Source organism: Myotis brandtii, unplaced genomic scaffold (genome assembly GCF_000412655.1).
Source record: "Myotis brandtii unplaced genomic scaffold, ASM41265v1 scaffold291, whole genome shotgun sequence".
NCBI classification, from domain to species: domain Eukaryota; kingdom Metazoa; phylum Chordata; class Mammalia; order Chiroptera; family Vespertilionidae; genus Myotis; species Myotis brandtii.
In genome coordinates, this window is record NW_005361118.1 from 839,036 (window position 1) to 853,885 (window position 14,850).

At 39.1% G+C, this 14,850-nt stretch overlaps 1 protein-coding gene across 4 annotated transcripts in view; it reads left to right on the forward strand.

Annotated features, from left to right (window-relative positions):
- Nucleotides 1–14,850, forward strand: part of PLS1 (plastin 1) — a 157,112-nt gene that overhangs the window by 86,927 nt on the left and 55,335 nt on the right. For all 4 annotated transcript variants that reach the window (XM_014542171.1, XM_014542172.1, XM_014542170.1 and 1 more), the window contains 3 exons: nucleotides 5,893–5,974; nucleotides 11,376–11,541; nucleotides 11,623–11,765. In XM_014542171.1, coding sequence (XP_014397657.1) covers nucleotides 5,893–5,974; nucleotides 11,376–11,541; nucleotides 11,623–11,765 — 391 coding nt within the window. The remainder of the gene's footprint in view (nucleotides 1–5,892; nucleotides 5,975–11,375; nucleotides 11,542–11,622; nucleotides 11,766–14,850) is intronic.

Below are 14,850 nucleotides of genomic sequence, written 5' to 3' on the forward strand. Positions count from 1 at the left end.
CTTGTGAATCTTTGTTCTCAGTGATGAATTTTGTTAAGTCTCATAATAGGAGTAGCCTGACAGATGAAAGTAGTAGCTCCTGCATATCTCTTAAGGTCACGAAATATAAACCTGATGTAAAATCTCTGTCATCAGTGATGCAGCAGCAGAAGTCCCACTGATAATATCAAACGGAGTCATAAAGTTTTCTGTCGGACTATCAGTGTACATGTATACATTAAAAAATAAATGTATTTTTCATCATCATATACTGTGTTTTTGTCGCTCGAATGAATTTTATTATTTCTTCAAGGTTCTTCACATACGTACACCTTAAGAGATATCAAGTAGGCGTAACATGTTCTCAAAAAATTAGGGTTGGCACGCAGAAGAATTTTGAGTCAGAGATTTTTCTGGTTTTGGCACGCACTCACAAAAAGGTTGCCCACCCCTGGAGTAGAGTTATTCACAGTATTTGTTTTTACAATCCCTTGTATGTCTGTGTGGTCGGTTGTTACTTCACCTCTTTCATTTCTGATTTTGTTTATTTGGGTCCTCTCTCTTGTTTCTTGGTGAGCCTGGCTAGATGTTCATAAATCTTGTTTATCCTTTCAAAGAACCAGCTCTTGGTTTCATTGATCTTTTGTTTGTTTCATTGTTTTTTTTATTTGTTTGTTTGTTTTGGTTTTTTTGTCTCTATGTCATTTATTTCTGCTCTGCTCTTTATTATATCCTTCCTTCTGCTTATTCTGGGCTTTTCTTATTGCTCTCTTTCTAATTCTTTAAGTTGTAGGGTTAGATAATTTATTACTATTTTTCTTTTTTATTTGTTTTTTGTTTGGGCTTTTTTTGGTTTTTTGTTTGTTTTTTGCGGTAGGCCTGTAGAGCTAGGAACTTCCCTCTCAGGACTGCTTTCACTGTGTCCCATAGATTTTGGCTGTTGTGTTTTCATTGTCATTCATTTTCAGGATGTTTTTAATTTTTTCTTTGATCTCTTTGGTAACCCAATCATTGTTTAATAGCATGCTATTCAGCCTCCAGGTGTTTGAATTTTTTTATTGTTTTTATTGTAGTTGTAAAATAATATTCTAATATTATGCAGTTGTGGTCTGAGAAGATGGTTGATATGATTTCAATCTTCTTGAATTTGGTGAGACTTTGCTTGTGACCCAATATGTGGTCGATCTTTGAAAATGTCCCATGTGGACTTCATAAGAATGTATATTCCATAGCTTTGGGGTGAAATGTTCTGAAGATGTCAATTAAGTCCATCTGATCTAGTGAGTCATTTAGGATTGCTATTTCTTTGCTGATTTTTTGTTCAAAGGAATTATCCAGTGATATCAGTGGGGTATTAAAGTCCCCTACTATACTTGTATTGTTGTCTATCTCTCCCTTGTTTTCTTCCAGAAGTTTTTTTTATGTTCTTGGGTGCCCCTGTATTGGGTGCATATATGTTTACCAGAGTCATATCTTCTTGTTGTATTGATCCCTTTAGTATTATGAAGTGGCCTTACTTCTCTCTTGTTATGGCCTTCACTTTGAGGTCTGTTTTTTCTGATATAAGAATTGCTTCCCCAGCTTTTTTTTTCATTTCCATTTGCCTGAAAAATATTTTTCTGTCCCTTCCCTCTCAGTCTGTGTGCGTCCCTTGTTGTGAGGTGGGTCTCCTGCAGACAGCATATGCATGGGTCATGTTTTCTTATCCATTCATCCATTCAATGTCTTTTGATTGGAGCATTCAGTCCATTTACGTTCAAGGTTATTAATGATAGATACTTGTTTGTAGCCATTTTTATTTTTTGTGCCTGTGTTCCTTCTTCCCTTTTTATTTATTCTTTTTACAACAGTCCCTTTAGCATTTCTTGCATTGCTGGTTTGTTAGTGATAAACTCCCTTAGGGTTATTTTTTTCTATGAAGCTCCTGATTTCCCCTTCAATTTTGAATGATAGCCTTACTGGGTAGAGTCTTCTGGGACTCAGTCCCCTGCCCTGCATCTCTTTATATACTTCATTCCATCCCTTTCTAGCCTGATGTGTTTCAGTTGAGAAATCATTTGATAATCTAATGGGAGATCCCTTGTTGGTAACTCTCTGTCTTTCTCTCTTGCAGCCTTTAAGATTCTCTTGTCTGGAATGTTTGCCATCATATTTACGATGTGTCTTGGTGTGGGTCTTTTTGGGTTCATCTTGTTTGGGACTCTCTGTGCTTGTGTGAGTTTCTTCTTTCCCAAATCAGAGAAGCTTTCTGACATTATTTCTTCAAGTAGTTTTTCTAACCTTTGCTCTTCTTGTTGTCATTCTGGAACCCCTATTACATGTATGTTGCTTCATTTCATGTTGTCCCAAAGCTCCCTTAGGCTCTCCTCCTGCCTTTTAATTTATTTTTCCAGTTGTAGTTCAGATTGGATGTGTTTTGCTGCCCTGTCTTCTAATTCACTAATTCGGTCCTCTGCTTCTTCTAGTCCAGAGGTTGCCAGCCTTTCAGACTTCATGGACCACCAGTGGTTCGTGGACCACCTGTTGGCAACTGCTGCTCCAAAGGTTTCCTTAAACCAGTGATTGCCAACCTTTTGGACCTCACGGACCACCAGTGATCTGTGGACCACCAGTTGGCAACCGCTGTTCTAGTCTACTGTTGAAACTTTCCGTGGTGTTTTTTATTGTTGCTATATCACTCTTTATCTCCTCTTGATTCTTACATAAGTTGTTGATATTCTCATCCATCTGGTTTACAAACTGTAAACCCTTATTCTGAATTCTCTTTTGACAAATTGCATGCCTGAATTTCATTTAGTTCCTTTTCTGGTGATTCCCCCTTTTCTCTCCTTTGGGCGTTGTTTCTTTATCTCCTCATTTTTGCTCTCACCGAAGGATCTAGTTGTCTAGTTGCACTGGGCCTATGACTGTAGCTTGGCGATGGGTCGCATGTTCACCAGGTGTGAGGTCGATGAGTCAGGCTTGGAGGTGATTCACGTGGTTGGGGCGTCTGGGGTTGCTGTGTTAGGCTTGGCAGTGGCTAGCATCTGGGGTTGCTGTGTGAGGCACCTGGGGTTGCTGTGTAGAGCTTGGCTGCTCACGCTCGGTTGTGGCACCTGGGGTTGCTCTGTTGGGCTTGGCAGTGGCTAGTGTGGTTGTAGCATCCAGGGTTGCTGCGTAAGGCTTGGCCGTTTGTGTGTGGTCGCGGAACCTGGGGTTGCTGTGTAAGGCTTGGCTGTTCGCAGGAGGATGGGGCGCCCGGGGTTGCTGCATAAGGCTTGGATTCCGGGGAGGCTGTGTAAGGCTTGATTGTTTTTGCACGGTCACAGAGCCTGGGGTTGCTGCTTAAGGCTTGCCTGTTTGCATGTGGTCGTGGCCTCTGGGGCTAAAGTGTCTGGCCAGCGGGAGGGGAGCACACTCCAAAACTCACAGGAGCCTTTGACCGAGGAGGCTGGAGTCTTGGTGTTCATGGATCCACAGCTGAGGCAGCAGGCCCCTGGCCAGAGTGGCTGTAGGGTCCCGGGTGGTGTCTGAGGGAACCCTGGGTGGTGGTGAGGCTGGGCTCCCAGTCACAGCAGCTCTCCCCTTCAAGATGGCACGGCCTCTGTGGCAGAGCCGGCTGCCCCAGGAGAGACTGCAGTGGTAGCAGAGGCTGCCTGGCTAGGGGGCCTTGTCTGCCAGCCCCCAAAAGTCCTGTGGAATCTAACTGTCCTTCACCACCCCACACATCCACGCACTCCCCTTTCACTCCCTCACTCACACTCTCTCCCTCACTGCTGTCCTGCCAGCCACCTTCTTCCCTCTGGATTCGTTTTTAGGACATTACATATAACATACTGTGACTGGATGAAGGAGAGTCCCACTGTCCCTACCTACTATCCAGTGAAACCACCCAAGGGAACAGGCTTAGCAGAATCAGCAGGGAAGGAAGACCCTGTTGAGTTTGACTCTAGTCTGGCAAGTCAAAGAGATGGGAGAGGTGTATGAGTTGGATCTCCTTGGGATCCACAGTCCCCTCCCCTCAGGGAGTCGGGGGGGAGGGACAGTGCCAGGTGGGGAGTTTGAGTGGGGCACTACACCGGTCAAATGGTAATGCAGGTGTTCTAAGTTGAGCACAGGGAGGACAGAAACATCCCATGGAACAGAAAGGCAAAAGCTCTCTTGATCTTGACTTTCTTTTTTAATTCTTTATTGTTTAAATTATTACATAAGTCTCGTTTTTCCCCCATTGAGATCTCCCCTTGATTTTGATTTTCAATAGGAATACAGATCTTAAAAGCAGAGCCTCACATTTTAAAAAGAAACAAACTAAGGAAAAATATGTACTGTGACCTTGACCTACAATTCTGGTCTCTTCCTCTGTTCTTTAGAGGTGATTCCTATTATGAATTGAAAGGACACTTTCCAACATATATATTCTAAAATATAGAGATAAAATTTGTTAATATATTTTAAAATGTTTAAATTATAGAAGTTTTAGAAAGACCAAGTCTCTGGCTCCTTTCTCAGTATTTTAATGATAGTATCTATAATAATAAAAGCATAATATGCTAATTAGACCAGACAGCAAAACGACCTTCCAGATGCCCTTCTGGACAACATTCCGGACGAAGCTCGGGCTGCAAGGGCTGAGGCAGCTGCTGTGGCTGCGAGGGCCAAGCCCCTTGCATGAATTTCGTGCATTGGGCTTCTAGTCAATATATATAAAAGGCTAAGTGACTGACCGTACATACGTCCGACCATTCGATTGACTGGCTAGCCAGTACATATGACGCGCACCGACAATTTAAAAATAAACGTTGACTCGCACATGCATGATCCATATAAAGCTCTCGCTGGCACAAATCACACACATGTGTTTTGATCTGTCATTGATGATCGTGAATTTGGTTGTTTTTCTTGACATTCTGAAGCTGAAAGAAAGCCGTATCATCAACAGATTATGTCTGAAGACCAACTATTGGCACAACTGTTCCTATCTGACATTAGCCTCCCAGTTAAATTAATTCGAAGACAGTTTCCTGTGATTCCAGCATTTGCAATGACTATTAATAAATCACAAGGACAAACTCTAGACAGAGTAGGAATATTCTTACCTGAACCCGTTTTGGGTTGTGGTCAGTTATATGTTGCTTTCTCTCGAGTTCGAAGAGCATGTGACATTAAAGTTAAAGTTGTAAATACTTCATCACAAGGGAAATTAGTCAAGCACTCTGAAAGTGTTTTTACTCTTAATGTGGGATACAGGGAGATATTAGAATAAATTTAATCAATTTATCAGTCCTTGTTTTTATCAATGTTGTTTTTATATCATGTTTTTGTTGTTATATGTTGTTATTGTTTACTTATTAATCAATTTATATATTATTTTCATATACATTTTACTAATTTTTTTTCATTTCTGACACGTCTATTATAGAAAATGGTGAATAGTGATATTAAAATATTTCTTCTAATTAATTTCCTTTCAATATGCACAAATCTGTGCACCGGGCCACTAGTTTTAACATAATTGATTCTGCTTTATGAAACGGCTTCTCAAGCATTTTTTGTTTACAATGCTATATGCTGACGATTAGTAAGTAAAATAAAAAAAAGACTCACATAAAGAAAATGCAGGTCTGTTTTTGAAAAGTTAGGAGTAAATGCTAAGATTACTATTTTTTTTTTATTAATTATTGCTTAAAGTATTACAAAGAGTATTACATATGTCTCCTTTCTAAGATTACTATTGAGTGAATTATGAATTTGTTATAAGTTAGGGAATATTTTTTAGATTTTTAAAATTAAGTCCCTGACATGAATTCAGTATAATATTGTAAAGAAATAGATTGTTTTTACTTTTCAAAATGTAACTATTTTTATCTGCTTGCAAAAATGAACTAAAAACATTTCTGAGAATCTTATACTAAATTATTCCCATTTTCTCTTTAGCAAAATGATCAACTTATCTGAACCAGATACAATTGATGAAAGAGCCATTAATAAGAAAAAGCTCACCCCTTTCACTGTTTCTGTAAGTATTTATGTTGTAAAATGTAAAATGGAAGGCTTTTCTTTTATTTTAAAAAATATCTTCTTATTGATTTCAGAGAGACAGGGAGAAGGAGAGAGAGATAGAAACATCAATGATGACAGAGAATCACTGACTGGCTGCCTCCCACTGGGGATCAAGCCCACAACCTGGGCATGTGCCTTTGACCAGAATCGAACCCAAGACCCTTCAATCCGCAGGCCGACACTCTATCCACTGAGCCAAACCAGCTAGGGCTGGAAGGCCTTTCTTAATGGATGTTTGGGCCCAAGTAAAACCTATGATTTAACATAATTTCAGTTTCATATAAAAACTAGGTTTTTATTAAATAAAAATTTAGCTGTATTTTGTAATCAATGGAATTAAGATCCAAAGTACTTTTTTAAACTTTATTTTTTTAAATTTCTTTATTGATTAAGGTATTACATATATGTCCTTATCCCCCCATTGCCCCTTTGGATGAACTTCTTTATTTAATATAATAGTATTCAGGTTATATTATTATAATTATTGTTATTTTTATTAATGAATATTTGCTGTGTGCCAGTGTTTTTATTGGTTGGTTGGAAAAAGAAAAGTGCATAGTTTTACTGTTTCACAAAATTTTTAGCTATTTTAAAAAAATATATTTTTTATTGATTTCAGAGAGGAAGGGAGAGGGCGATAGAAACTCAATGATGAGACAGAATCACTGATTGGCTGCCTCCTACACACCCTACACTGGGGATCAAGCCTGCAACTCAGCACGTGCCCTAATAGGGAATCGATCGGTGACCTCCTGGTTCATAGGTCGATGCTCAACCACTGAGCTATGCCAGCCAGGCTTTAGCTATTCTTTTTGTACTAAACTGTTCTGTAGTCAGCTTGCCCATTCACATATTGTTCAAATTCAGGAATTTATAGTTACCACACTTTTCCATCAAAATGTCTAGTTCAGTGGGTGGATGTCAATATTTATCAAGTACTAACTAGGTACTAGTCACTCTTCTAAACATGAGTTATCCCTTTGACTCCTCCCTGCAGCCTTAAAATAAGATATTATGACTTTAAAGAGGATGAGACTGTGTCACTGAGAGGGTCTACAGTGTCCAAGTCAGGGTGTGGTCCTAATGGTCTGGCACCAGAACCCAGCCTTTTCATCCCTGTGCCGTACTGCCTCTCACATGGTGGGAGCAGCAGCAACTATTTCATGTGCGATTCACAACTGCAGCTGTTAGAAGTGAGCTACTGCTGAGCTGTTCCCTTCTTTTTTGTTGGAAAGTACAATCCTTGATTTTGGTGAAGTTGTTAAGTCTCTCCTATAAGGAAGCTATGACCTTAGGGCAGTGACAAATGGTTAATTCCGGACTATCCAAGTGTTACTCTCATTTCCGGTCATCTTTGAGAATTATAGAGTAAGATGTTGACCAACATAACTTTTTGTCCCCCCCTCCAATAAGCCAATACTGTTGTATATCCCTAGCACTTTCTATGTTAGAATCCAAGCCACAAAGTACTATTCTTTAAAAAGCCCATTTTTGATTTTAATTGTCAGATTGTGTGTGTGTTTTTTTTGTTTTGGGGGGGTTTATTTATTTGTTTTTTGTTTTTTTTACATCTTGTGTCAGGATGCTTCATCTAATACTATCTATGATTGTTGAAAACATTCATTTATGTCTTATTTCTAGAATACATGTCACATAAATTTTTTATGGCACTGAATCAGAAATTCAGCATTTCTTACTGTTGTATAAATTTATTTCATTTCACTTTTAATACTTATATGCAGTGTATTCAAGAAAATAAAGAAAATTATTCTGTAACTATTTTTCAATAGCTACAGGATGGGTCCGAGGTGCTAAGTCCTTGATAGTTTTATTTTTAGAGATAGCATTCTTCCAGTATGAGTATGTGGAATAGTCTAGGTCTCAAGGATGCTTGAAAGAGTGTGCTAATGTAGAATGAGAAAAGACAGGCCTCTGGGAAGGGGCGAAGTACTACTGTGGATATTAAATCTGTTTTGTTTATTCAGTAATTTTAGAGCTCTGGAAATAGATCTGCTAGAAAACTACCAGTTTTTCATGAAACTTTATCCCAAAGAGGTGTAATTCATTTGTAAAAGATTGTAAAGATAGTGATAATACAGTTACTCACTTTATGATGATAGGGTTACATAGTATCATGATGTATAGAAGAAGAGAAATATAAAAAGGATGAAAATGACATAACTATGAAAGCAAGGGAAAGGGACACATCAGGTAGTTAATAGCAAGACTCATTTTTTTTTATCTTAGAGAATTTCTTGTCTTCTATCCAGTGTACTACTGAGCTGCATTTTCTTATTTATCATTATTGAAAGAAAAGTGAATTATATAAATAAGACTGAAAAGCAGATTAGTGATTTAGGGACCAAAAAGTCAGGAAATTAACAAGAGTTGGTATAGTTGGTATAGGAAATTGAAATCCAGTGCAAATAATATACTCACATACATACAGAGTATACATGTATATCCTTTATACTTACACATATATACAAATGTACAGATAAAAATATGACCTTAATTTCACTTTATATACAATTGCAGCTAAAGTAGGGAAATCACAGAGCCCATTTGGATATTCCAAATGAAGTAAAAGTGGTGATATATAAAATTATGAAATCTGAATAACAAACCATGCCTTTATTTTTATTGACCCAATAATTATCTAGCACATCCCTCTCAAAATTATTAACAAAAGTGAACTCATCTGGAATTGGAACTTTATGAAAAATGAAAATTTGCAAAGTGGTATGAATGAAAAGAATTTCATTACCTATATGAGCTTGTTAGCAAAGAATCAAATAGTTAATTAATCAAAATAGAAGTGACATGAGAAGCCATCAGAAACAGCAGTATAAATTTTTCTGCCTGGGAAAGTGGGCTATATCTTAGGCACAGACAGTCAGTGATGTACAAAAAAGATGGGAGAGAATGGATGGGTAACCCAAGATAAACTGTGATATTTGACTGTGTCTTTTGTTAGCATCTCCGTAAGATATCCTATTTTACAAATTAAGACACCAAAACTCAAGGAAGAACAATACCTCTCTCATGACCCAGTTGGTGGAGATTCCCTATTGTCCTTGTTTCTCTCCACTAACACAGGTCTTCAGGAAGGAAGGCTGAGCACTCAGGGCAGTTGCCCATGTCAAGACTTGGAGAACAACCTCTTTATGGGGTGCTCCTGTTACTTCTTGGTCTTACAGTATTTGGAATTGGCTTTAGACAGTAGTGGTTGTCCTATTCCCTACATACCAGTAAGCCAATAATGTTGTATTTACCAATTAGAAAGTAACATTTATTTGATGAAGTAGATTTTAGCTTCTAACTTTCAGTTTGTTTTTTAAGCTAATAACTTATAAGTCATTTGCTATACTTGTAGAGCCAATGGTTTTAAATAAAATTAACATCAAAAGCTGGTTCCCCATGTATCAACAACACCACCTGTTGATGAGACAAAGCTGAGTTTTACTGCTTATTGCAGTTAGACAAAAAACCACCTGCAATTCCTGGCAGTGTTTTGGGAGCTCTAACAGACCTTCTAACTTGGCTGAAGCATAGACTATATAAGTAGAATGTCAAGAGATGAGGCCAGAGTCAAATCCTAAGTGTTTTTGATTGCCATATTACAAATTTGGACTTGACCCTCTCCTTTCCCTTCTTGCCTTTACTCACTCTTACCCATTCATCCACTTATTCAATAAATATTTATTGAGCATGTACCATGTGTTAAGTATCTGGGAAACAGCCCCAAACATATAAAAAAAGCCTCTGTTATTATGTTATATACTAGAGGCCCAGTGCACAGATTTGTACACCAGTGGGGTCCCTCAGCATGGCCTGCGGGGATCCAGGGAGGAGCTGCTCCCGCTCATCCCGGCCCTGCTCATCCTGGTCAGCTGAGCGGTGCTCTGCTTGGGAGCCCCACTCATCTTGGTCAGCTGAGTGGTGCTCCTGCTGTGGGAGCACACTGACCACCAGGGAGAAGCTCCTGCATTGAGCATCTGCCCCCTGGTGGTCAGTGCGCATCATAGTGACTGGTCAAGTGGTTGACTAGTCGCTTAGGCTTTTATATATAGAGATATGATATACATAATAATAAACATATAAATATATAATACTAGAGGCCCAGTGCACGAATTCATGCACTGGTGGGGTCCCTCGGCCTGGCCTGCACCCTCTCACAATTCAGGACCCCTCCGGGGATGTCAGACTGCTGGTTTCAGCCAGGTCCCTGCAGGCCAGGCCAAGGAACCCCACTGGTGAACGAATTCATGCACCGGGCCTCTAGTATGCATATAATATCTTTGGTTAATCTCTTCCTGCCCTCCCCTCTCCCTCCTTCCCTCTGAGATTCATCAGTCTGTTTCATGTTTCCATGCCCGTGTGCTGCGCGTCTGCCCCCTGGTGGTCAGTGTGCGTCATAGCTACCAGTTGAACAGTCACTTAGGCTTTTATATATATAGATGTCACAGAATGCTAAAGAGTAAAATCAGGTATAGTGAGTGCCAACAGAGGTGTGGTGATGCTTGCTATTTTGTATAGGATAATGAGAGAAGGCCATTAGGTGCATTTGAGCAATATTAAAGGACTTGTGGATATTTGGGGGAAGTATGTTCCAGGCAGAGGGAATAGCCAGTTCAGAGGTCCTATATAGTGAGTGAGAGGACATAGTAGGAATTATAGGGAACTTGAAGGGTTTTCCAGTGAGGGAACACCATCAAGTTTCTATTTTACTAAGATCACGAATAGCACAATATTGTGGAAGATGGATTGTAGATAGTTTGAGATGGGTGTTAGGAAGGAACCAAGAAACTGAAGAAAGGCACCGACAGTTTCCACAGGTATTTAGAAGGTGGAATTGACAGACATTGGTGACTAGAAATGGTAAGCAAGGAAGAAAAAGGATTCTGCTCATATTTCTGACTTAGGAAGAAAGAAGGCAAGAATGAATGTTGGTCCTATCCACCAAGACAGGAAATAAAGAAAAGCCAGTTTTAATAGATAATTAGAGGAAGACCAAGGAAGCATGGCAGGAAAATTGCTTCAGTTTTGGACATGAGTTTGAGATACTTGTGAAACACCCAGATAGACCTAACCAAGTGAGTATATAGGTATAGAGTTTAGAGTGGGCACTGAGAGAAAGTGTGGGCTGAAGGTATGGATTTGAAAATCATTGGCATATAGAGGTAATAGTTAAAACCATAGAAAATTTCTTTTAAATATTGGTGCTTTGCTTATTTAAATATTATGTTTAAAAACCTGAAATTTCACAATCCTTTGTTTCTTATTTACCTTCTTAACTTGTTGATAAGACTTTAGAAAGTACTTCCTCATGGGTATTTTTCTTTGTGGCAATTCAGGAAAATTTAAACCTAGCCCTGAATTCTGCCTCAGCCATTGGATGTACAGTGGTCAATATTGGTGCACAGGATCTCAAAGAAGGAAAACCTCACTTGGTCTTGGGACTTCTCTGGCAGATCATCAAAGTTGGTCTTTTTGCTGATATTGAGATTTCCAGGAATGAAGGTATGATCATCAAAAATATTTACTTTTCATTTACGTACACTTGCTGCAAGAAGAATTTATATTTCTATGTTTTCCTCTCAGCTCTGATTGCATTGCTAAATGAAGGTGAAGAACTAGAAGAGCTGATGAAGCTTTCTCCAGAGGAGTTATTGCTGCGATGGGTGAACTACCATTTGACCAATGCAGGATGGCATACCATCAACAACTTCAGCCAAGACATTAAGGTTTATATTTTAATGTTCAAATTTGTAACATAAAGTAAGGATGCAGAATATAAAAACAAAAAAGATACAGACTTGCCTGGCCAGTGTGTCTCAGTGGTTGAGCATCAACCTATGAACCAGGAGGTCATGATTCCATTCCCTGTAGGGCGCATGCCCGGGTGGTGGGCTCCATTCCTAGTAGAGGACACTCAGGAAGCAGCCAATCAATGATTCTCTCTCATCATTGATGTTTCTATCTTTCTCCCTCTCCCTTCCTCTCTGAAATCAATAAAAATGTATTTTTTTAAAAAGAGAAATACAGACTTAAATTTGGATTGGAATTTAATTCACAAGGGCACAGTTTAGGAAATGAAATTTTGCATTTCTCTGAGAATTATAATCACAAAATCTTATATTTAAAAAGAACTGCCCTAGCTGGTTTGGCTCAGTGGATAGAGTGTTGGCCTGCGGACTAAAGGGTCCCAGGTTCGATTCCAGTCAAGTGCACATGCCTGGGTTGTGAGCATGATCCCCAGTAAGGGGCGTGCAGGAGGCAGCCAATCAGTGATTCTCTCTCATCATTGATGTTTCCATCTCTCTCTCCCTCTCCCTTCCTCTCTGAAATCAATAAAAATATATTTTAGAAAAAAAAAAGAACTGGTTTATTGGCTTTTAATAGGAAATACAACTGGCTATGAAATGAAGGAGATACTCCTTAGCAGATAAAAGCATTCTTTCCATTTTATATTACACAGATATACTAAATTATAAAGTGAATGTCAGTTTGAGAATTACATCTGTTTGATGCACTAGAGGCCCAGTTCAACACTCTTACTGCCACTTTGCCAATAACCAGCTAATAGGAAACCAAATTATCTGAGGGCACAGAGAATCAGTAGGCAAAAGGAGGTCTTCAGGTAGGTCTCTCAACCACGGTAGCTTGAAACACTTCCCTCGCTACTGGGAGACCATTGTCAAGGAAACTAACATTCAGTCTGCCTAATAACTGTTATTGTCACTGCGTAGACAGGCATTGCCAAATTGGGTCCCTGTGACTCTTCTCTATATGCTTTTTTTGTGTTTGTTTTTCAGAATAATCAGTGTTAACAGTAACTCATATTTTCTCTTTAGATATATTAACACCTTCAGTCAGGTTATATTTTTGCCCTAATGGCCTAGATGACAATCTCTCTTTGAAGTGACATTGTATTTCTCTGCTTTCATCTAAAATATGCTCATTTAAAATTTTATTTGGGGGGACTCTCTCTCTTTTTCTTTTGGTATTTCTACAAACTTTCTTTTATATGACAGGTGAGTTTAGTTCAGCAAATCTAGCTCCAATTTAATGTCATGTCTTTAACATACAAATGTGATAATTTTTAAATATTTGCCACAATTTTTTTTCAGTTTAGTCATTATATTAATCATTTTTAAAAATTAAATCTGTATTGTTGAAAATATTACATATGTCCCCCTTTCCCCCCCCATTGACCCATTCTAGCCCATCCCTATCCCCTACCACAGGCTTTCACCACCCTATTGTCTGTGTCCATGGGTTATGCATAAAGGCATATACATTCTTTTGTTGATCTCTTCCTCTCCACCCACCCTTCTCCTCCTTCCCTATGAGATTCCACAGTCTGTTCCATGCTTCTATGTCTCTGGATCCACTCCATTCATCTGTTTATTTTGTTAATTAGATTCCACATATAAGTGAGATCATGTGAGACTTTGTATTTCTCTGACTGGCTTATTTCATTTAGCATAATACTCTCCAGGTCCCTCCATGCTGTCTCAAAGAGTAAGAGATTCTTATTTTTTACTGCTGCATAGTATTCCATGGTGTAAATGTACTACAGCTTTTTTATTCACTTATCTACTGATGGGCACTTGGACTGTTTCCAGATCTTAGCTATTGTAAATTGCGCTGCTGTGAACATAGGGGTGCATATATTCTTTCTGATTGGTGCTTTGAGACTCTTAGGATATATTCCTAGAAGTGGGATCACTGGGTCAAATGTCAGTTCCATATTTAATTTTTTGAGGAAACTCCATATTGCTTTCCATATTGTCTGCCAGTCTGCATTCCCACCAGTAGTCAATTAGTGTTCCTTTTTGTCCACATCTTCACCAGCACTTGTCGTTTGTTGATTTGTTAATAGTAGCCATTCTGAAAGGTGTGACATGATGCCTCATTATCGTTTTAATTTGCATCTCTCTGATGATCAGTGGCTTTGAGCATTTTTGCATGTTTCTTGGACATCTGTATGTCCACTTTGGAGAAGTGTCTATTTTGGTCCTTTGTCCATTTTTAATTGGATTGTTTGTCTTCCTTTGGTTAAGTTGTATGAGTTCCTTATATATTTTGGATATTAAATTTTATCAGATGTAACATTGCCAAATATGTTCTCCCATAGAGTGGGCTCCCTTTTCAATTTGTTGATGATTTCTTTTGCTGTGCAGAAGCTTCTCATTTTGATGTAGTCCCATTTGTTTATTTTCTCCATAGTTTTCTTTGCCCTAGGACAGTGGTTGGCAAACTCATTAGTCAACAGAGCTAAATATCAACAGTACAACGATTGAAATTTCTTTTGAGAGCCAAATTTTTTAAACTTAAACTATATAGGTAGGTACATTGTTATTAACTTAATTAGGGTACTCCTAAGCTGGCCTTTGCTAAAAACGTCCTCAGTCTGATTGAGGTACGTTCGCTGAGGTCGACCCCTTCCAACTCTCCCATCCACACTCATCTTGTATACTTGTTTCATCTATCTTTTGTCACCCATGCGTGATTTGCAGACGCAACTAGCACTAACCACTGCACAATGAGACTGCTGACTGACTGGCTCACTCAACTCATGCATGAATCGCATGCACCTCCCCCGCACTGCATATCCCCGGGCTGCCTGCGCCGCCTCTCCCCTCGCCCAACCGACCGACACCCCCCAGTTCTTCTAAACGCCACTTCTTCAAAATAGACTCGCCCAGGCCGAAAACCAACTTCTGCGCATGGGCCACGAAGTTTCAATCGCACTGTACATGCATGCCCGCACGTGGTATTTTGTGGAAGAGCCACACTCAAGGGGCCAAAGAGCCGCATGTGGCT